General features: G+C 47.5%; 1 protein-coding gene across 1 annotated transcript; it reads right to left on the bottom strand.

The window, feature by feature from the left end:
* Positions 1-466: 466 nt before the first annotated feature.
* Positions 467-6299, bottom strand: LOC310938332 (protein NLRC3-like; the record flags this gene model as incomplete). Its single annotated transcript, XM_083902825.1, has 6 exons — positions 467-1050; positions 2208-2299; positions 2637-2810; positions 2949-3122; positions 3210-5094; positions 6029-6299. The coding sequence occupies 6 exons, from the start codon at positions 6297-6299 to the stop codon at positions 467-469; spliced, it is 3180 nt and encodes a 1059-aa protein (XP_083758951.1).
* Between the last annotated feature and the right edge of the window lie 1066 nt (positions 6300-7365).

Below are 7365 nucleotides of genomic sequence, written 5' to 3'. Positions count from 1 at the left end.
AGCCAAACTATTATCAGTGAGGTGAGGTGAGCTAGCATTGGGACAAGCTAACATTAGCCAAACTAATACTGTTAGGTAAGATAGCATAAGGATGGGCATGACCAAATGTCTGTAGCTAACGTTAGCCAAACTATCTCTTTGAGATAAGCTAGCAGGATGAAGCTAGCCGAGCTATTAGCCGTGAGGTAATCCAGCATGGACATGGACAACCTGAGCGAACATCAAAAACACAAACACAGAGCATTTCGGCTGCTTTTGTTAAAACGTACAGTTTATACAGAGGCTATAACAATGTGCAATATACTTAATAAAACAACAAAAAAGTCACCATCAAAAAGTGCACTGAGGCTACATTTATACTGCGACACTTAAATACAAACAAACAAGCAAATATTAGCCTTAAATATAATCAAAATGCTTTTTGATCGTGTACTCGGTGAACCCAGTGTCCCAGGGTCCGCTTCAGTCAACAGTCGGAGAAGGAAATGATGTCGTCCACCTCACACAGGGACACCGAAGAGCCAAAATGTGTGTAATTGTACACAAACCCGAAGCCAAACGCGGGGTAAAGAGGCTCGGAAAACGTGGACTGGAACGTGTGGAGGTGGATGAGTTGGTCGAAGGTCACTTTGTAGAAGGACAGAGTTCCGGCCGGGAAGTCGAGGTACACGGCAACTCTGTTGGACACCGGAGACGCTTTGGGGTGAACGCGCTCACTCGTGTTTTCATGCTGCACCGAGTAGCTTCCGTTGCCCTCGCAGAGCAACATCCACGAGTGATCATTGGCCCCGAGACAGATATCTGCGCCCTGTCCTTTCCGTATGATTCCTTTGTGCGTCACGCCGATGTAGGCCCGGCCCTTCCATACGACCTCCCAGTAACTGCGGGCGCTCAGTCCGCTGCTGCAGAGAACCTGCAGCCAGCAGTCGAATCTCCCCGGGTGATGATTGTACGGCTGCTTGTCTCTCACCGTCGTCACCTTTGTGCAGTTGTGCGACAGCGCCAGTGTTTTGTGTGCGGTGTTATGGTCCAGGGAAAGGTTGCAAACATCTGAAGGACGAAATTAGACGTGGAAATGTGGAGGTTTAACTTCGCATAGAGCATTTTCAAGACTTGAATACTTGAATAATAGCTGAGAATGTTAGCTTAACTTTATTAGCTCGGTTGTTTCATTCATACTTGGTTCGCTTTGCTTTAAGACTTTTAAAGATTGTCACAAGGAGCAATATGTTAATTGGATTTAGCGATTGGTCTTGGAACCACTGAGCTTGGTTTAAGCTAGTACTTTGTTTAGTTTTAATTGTCTTGGTTTAGTTTGTAAGCTTGGATTACAGGGATAGTTCTGAATTTTGGACATAAGACCTGTTTTCCAGCTCAGCCGGTGTTTCATTCAGTTCTTCTAGTTGCCGAGTTCCGCTGGTGCTATGGCTAGCGCAAGTCAATGGTACCTGCTAGCATGGCATTAGCAAACACTCATACCGACTCCACAGTGCACCCGAGGCAAATCAATCGTAACGGCAGACGATCGATGTACATATCGTCGGTATGAGTGTTTCTAATGCCATGCTAACTTGTACCATTGACTTGCGCTAGCCATAGCACCAGCGGAACTCGGCAACTAGAAGAACTGAATGAAACTTCTTGAAAACGTCTCCAGACGTCTCCATCACACCGGCTGAGTTGGAAAACAGGTCTTATGTCCAAAATTCCGAACTATCCCTTTACGGACTTGCTGGACAGAATTAGAGACTTGTTAGCTTGATTGGTTGTCGGGATTGGTCTTGGGGCCAGTTAGCTTGGTTTAATGAGGGCTTGCGAACCGGATTTTAGGACTTAGCTTAGTTGAGGTACTATAAACTTGGTTTGGGGGACAGAAGGGTTGCTGGGTCGAGTCCCCCCCCCCCCCCCAGATCAAGGGCTGTGCTAACCCTGAACGAGGTACCCGTTCCAAGCCTGTAATCTCTGCCAAATCAGAATATGTGGATTATCTGCGATCATCTGCGAGGGGGAGGAGCCAAACATTTGATTTGCAGACTTGTTTGTTGCAGGACTTGGTTGATTGTTGGTTTTAGGCCCAATAAGGACTCGGTGTAAAGGTTTGGGCTCGTTTAGACTCTAGCTTTAGGTTCTAGCTTAGTTTCAAAGCTTGTTAGATTGGTCTTGGGGCCACAGATTGGCGATTGTCGAGCTTTCTCTCAAAGGATTACTTGGATTGTGTAAGTTGTGGTTTGGTTTGCTGACGGTGAACTTACATTTCTTGACGCCAGGCCTCAGTCTTTGTTCTCCACAGCCGCTCAGGCTAGAGGAAGGAAGTCAAAATCGATCACGTTAGCCAAACTAACACTGTTAGGTAAGATAGCATAAGGATGGACATGATCTTAGCCAAATGGCCGTAGCTAACATTAGACAAACTATCTCTTTGAGATGAGCTAGCAGGATGAAGCTATCCAAACGATTATCTGTGAGGTAAGCTAGCATTGGGACAAGCTAACGTTAGCCAAACTATCACTGTCAGGTAAGCTAACATAAGGATGGACATGAACTTAACCAAAAGTCTGTAGCGAACGTTAGCCAAACCATTACCGTATTTATAGCTTGACTTCATTCATGTGTGACAGAGAAAGTGTTCGTCATACTTGAGCGTTTGCAGCTGATATTGCGGATCCTTCTGTAAAGCTGTCAGCTGGATCTTTCCTGAGTTTCCCGGATGATTGAAGCTCAGGTCCAGCTCTTTCAGTTTGGAGTGTTTGGACTTGAGGGTTGAGGCCAGGGAAGCAGACCCGTTCTCTGAGATCATACAGCCTGACAGTCTGCACACACACAAACAAACAGGAAAAGGGTCTTTATCTTCTGGACGTAGCCTCAGGTGAGAGGGATTTGGTAAAGCAGTGACTCAAATCATCAGGACAAGAACATAGAGACTACCAGAAATGGATTTTCAAACCTACTGAAGAGTCTCCAGGGAACATTGTGGGTTCCCCAGTCCAACGCAGAGAGCCGACACCCCCGAATCCTTCAGTTCGTTGTCGCTCAGATCGAGCGTTCTCACTCTGCAGGACTGGGAGCTGAGAGCTTCAGCCACTGCTTTGCAGATGTTCTCTGTCAGTTTGCAGCTACTCAGGCTGTGAAGGTCAACAAAATGTCAACAAAAATAGTGGATCGCCATAAGTTCGTACATTTAGGCAATTTTAGGGTTTTTGTGCACGTACAGCGATTTGTTGGAGGCCTGGATCACTGGCCTCAGACTGAGGAGTCCCTCCTCCGAAGGGCAGTATTTCTTCAAGTCGAACACTTCTAAATTGTCGTCCGATGACAGCAAGAGGAAGACCAGCGCTGACCAGTGGAGCTGTGAGAGATTGCCCGAGGAAACGGTTTGCGATCTCAGGTAGTGCTGGATGTCCTCCACCAGGGAGGTTTCTTTCAACTCGTTGAGACAGAAGAAGAGATTGATGCTCCTCTCTGGAGAGATGCCCTCTCCGATCCTTTTGTGGATCAAATCGATGGTCTCTTGGTGGTTCATCTGAGAAGGCCCTTTGGACGCGTTCAACAAGGGCTTGAGGAGACCCTGGTTGGTCTTCAGGGAAAGACCCAGAAGGAAACGGAGGAACAAGTCCAGCTCCCCTTTTGGACTCTGCAGGGCTTTGTGAATGGCACCGCTGTGGACCTCTATCGTCGATATTTTCCTGCAGGGCCTGAGCAGCCTGTCCAGTCTTTGCAGTAAACTTGGCTCGCACAGTGCGTTCTTGTTGTCGTTGACGAGCGACATCACGACATGAAGCGCAGCCAGGTACTCCATGAGGCTCAAATGGACAAAGCTGTACTTCTTCTCTTTGTTCTCTGATATCCAGCTTACCTCCTCAAAGACCTCGGTGAGCACTCCGGTATCCAGCGAGGCTTTGTGGAGATCACCGCTGATGTCTTTCAGGTCTTTCTCGTGGAATTGGTTGCCTTTATCCAAGTTGTTGAAGGCCAGCTTCGCCAACGACTGGATGTACCGAATGCTCTTTTTCGGGCTACAGTTTGGCCGTTGCTCTGTCTTGGCGATCTGATACTTCAGGAATACCGTGTACATCTCGGTCAACGTCGTGGGCAGTTCGATCTTCGACTCGTTCTTCAGGAAGTCCTGCAGCACGACAGAGATGATCCAGCAGAAGACTGGGATGTGACACATGATGAAGAGGCTTTTCGAGGCCCTAATGTGTGCGAGTATTGTGTTAGCCTGCTCCTCATCTGGGAACTTCTTCTTGAAGTACTCCTCTTTCTGCGGATCGTTGAATCCTCTCACTTCCGTCATTCTCTGGACAAAGTGTGCGTGGATCTGTTTGACAGCTCCGGGCCGCGTGGTTATCCAGACGCGAGCAGCGGGAAGCAAGTTCCCTCTGATGAGGGCGGTCAGCAAGACCTCGACGGACGTGGACTGCGTCACGTCGAAATCGGCAAACTTCCCTTTGCTGTGGCTCAGGTCCAGTTTGAGGCGGCTTTCGTCGAATCCGTCCAACACAAACAGGAGCTTATATTGTCCCTCGCTGTTGTAATCGCGGCACCCCGACGTCTGTAGTTTGGTAAAAACCATTTCGAGATACTCCTTGGGAATAGCTTTGGTTTCCCAGATGCTTTCACGTAACAGTTCTGCGAACGTAAAACTCTTCCCCATCAGTGAATTCAGTTCGCTGAAGCTCAGCGGGAACAACAGATGCACGTCTTGGTTTTCCTTGCCCTCTGCCCAGTCCAGGACGAACTTCTTCACGAGGATGGTTTTCCCAATTCCTGCGATTCCGGCCGTCATCACGGTTCTTATCGGTATTTCGATGGGGCTTTTGAAGATGTCACTGGGATTGATCGGCTCCTCCGCGGCGGCCGCCCTGCTTCTCCGGTCGTGGTTCCACTGGTTCTCGTGCTGCTCGTTGATGTGGATGTCGCCTCCGTCTGCGACGAACAGCTCCACAAAGATCTTATCCAGACGCCGCTCGTTCCGGCGCTCCTCCACGCCCTCTCGGATGTGCATGCATTTGCTCCAGATGTTTTTCTGCAGCGTTTGTTGGTAGTGCGCGATGCGCTCGTCTGGAGGAGCCTCTAGCTTAGCGCTGTCTGCATCTGTGAGGTCACACGATCACGCGATGAATTCACAATACCAATGTGGCAGTTTGATGCAACGTATTTCACTTATGCTCCGTCCCAACACCTCCCCGTTAAAATGAGCGCCCTCAACCGTGAATTCCCCTCGTTGAGGGAAATGGTATTGGGACATCGCTACATGCAAATTAGCGTAGTGAACGTAACGAACGTGCTAACCTACGTCACATGCACATCACGTGAACTCAAGTACGCACATCCAAAACACTGACAAAACTACCCAGATGTGGCAGAGCTAGCTAGCAGCTGTTTGCCCGCTCTCTCTGGGCGCTCGGCGGGTAGCCGCTCGCTAGCTAGTTAGCTAGCTGCTTTCATAAATCGTCCCTTATTTTCTGACATTAGTGTTCATAGGTCAACGGTCCTTTGGATGTGTATCAAACAAACATATTCCAACACAATTCGTCATCGTAACGCGCTTATTTGCGAAAACATATCACAACGAAAATGTTCCTCGGCAGATGAGGCCGCCATCTTTGTTGAAAAATATCCGCCGGATCGCTGAATCCGCAAAGCATCATGGGTAAAAATCGCATTTCCCCTTGCTCTATGCTACATGTGAACGCGCAAAATGTAGGGTTAGGGCAAAAATGTAGGGTTAGGGAAAAAATTTTGGGTTAGGGAAAAAATTTAGGGTTAGGGGAGGTATTGGGACGGGGCCTTAACCTCACACACAGAATCTTTCTATAAGGATTAAAGAAGTCGGTCCAAAGACCAGCCTTTACCACTGCTGTCCATGAGAGGGTGAGGAACAGCCACCGGCTGCCTTTGAATCGGAGAAGCTCCTGCGTCGTTTAAGGTCCTCACATCTATGGCAGCCCATAAACATGTGGAAACAGACAGGAAATAATTAATTTCACATGACGGGAATTTGAGAATTTGTCATTGGGTTGCTCACCGTTTAGTGTCAGGATTCTGTTTGACAACTCCTGCCTCAGGTCATTCTTGCCTATTTTCTCCAAAACCGTCATGGTCACGTCCAGGACCCGGTGTGTGTGTTTCTGCACCATCAGACTCACGGTCTGTGGCCGCTTTGCCTTCTCCAGTTCGCTCCAGGGGATACATCCGTGGACGTCTTTCAGCCAACGCAGCTGAAACTTGAAGTGTTCAAAGTCGTCAGCTCCTAACGCCTCCAGGAGATCCAGGAGCACCTCCTGAATGGTCGCCATCTCTGCATCATGATGAGGCAAAATTAGACAAAAAGTGTGATAAATTTCGTTTCATTTATTTGTTGAGTGACATGAGTACATTTAAAAGGACATGGTAGGTCTAAACACCCAGCCGAGAAGTCCTCAAACCAAGCAAATTGGTCCAAGACCAAGCCCTACAAGAGACATATCAACCAAGTCCTAAAACCAAGCTAACAGGTCCTAAAACCAAGCTAATAGGTCTTTAAACCAAGCTAACAGGTCTTTAAACCAAGCTAACAGGTCCTAAAACCAAGCTAACAGGTCCTAAAACCAAGGTAACAGGTCCTAAAGCCAAGCTAACCGGTCCTAAAACCAAGCTAAAAGGTCCTAAAACCAAGCTAAAAGGTCCTAAAACCAAGCTAACAGGTCCTAAAACCAAGCTAAAAGTTCCCAAGACCAAAGCTAACAGGTCCTAAAACCAAGCTAAATGGTCCTAAAACCAAGCTAAAAGGTCCTAAACCCAAGCTAACAGGTCCTAAAACCAAGCTAACAGGTCCTAAACCCAAGCTAACAGCTCCTTAAACCAAGCTAAAAGGTCCTAAAACCAAGCTAACAGGTCCTAAAACCAAGCTAACAGGTCCAAAGACAATCATGAAAACCAATCAAGCTAACAAGACCCAATACTATAGCTATTAAAACTAAACTAAGTGCTAAAACCAAGATTACAAAAATGACCAAAACAAGGCAGAATGTTGAAAAAAAAAAATGCTGAGTCACTACAACGACTCGTGGTTCTGCGTCGTGATTAGTGTTTAAATAATCTGAGTGGTAACTGCTGGATTTACAGGAAGGAAACACTTGACTGTCCGAACGTCTCATGACGCACCATCGCGCGGTAAATTAGCGCCTAAATACGAAGCGTGTGTTCGTAAAGTATAACGTGTTCATTCCGACACGTCAGCTGTTTACTGCGTTATTCTCAGAGTCCACACAGGTGATTTCCCTGCAGAGTCGTAAACATCAGTGCAGCCATGTTTACGTCGATCATAGTTCACAGTTGTTATCGTTGCTGTTGCAACACGTTACCGATCAGAGGCCTGTAGCC

The sequence above is a fragment of the Microchirus variegatus genome (genome assembly GCF_963457635.1).
Source record: "Microchirus variegatus genome assembly, chromosome: 16".
Lineage (NCBI taxonomy): Eukaryota > Metazoa > Chordata > Actinopteri > Pleuronectiformes > Soleidae > Microchirus > Microchirus variegatus.
This window is presented reverse-complemented; position numbering and strand designations above follow the sequence as displayed.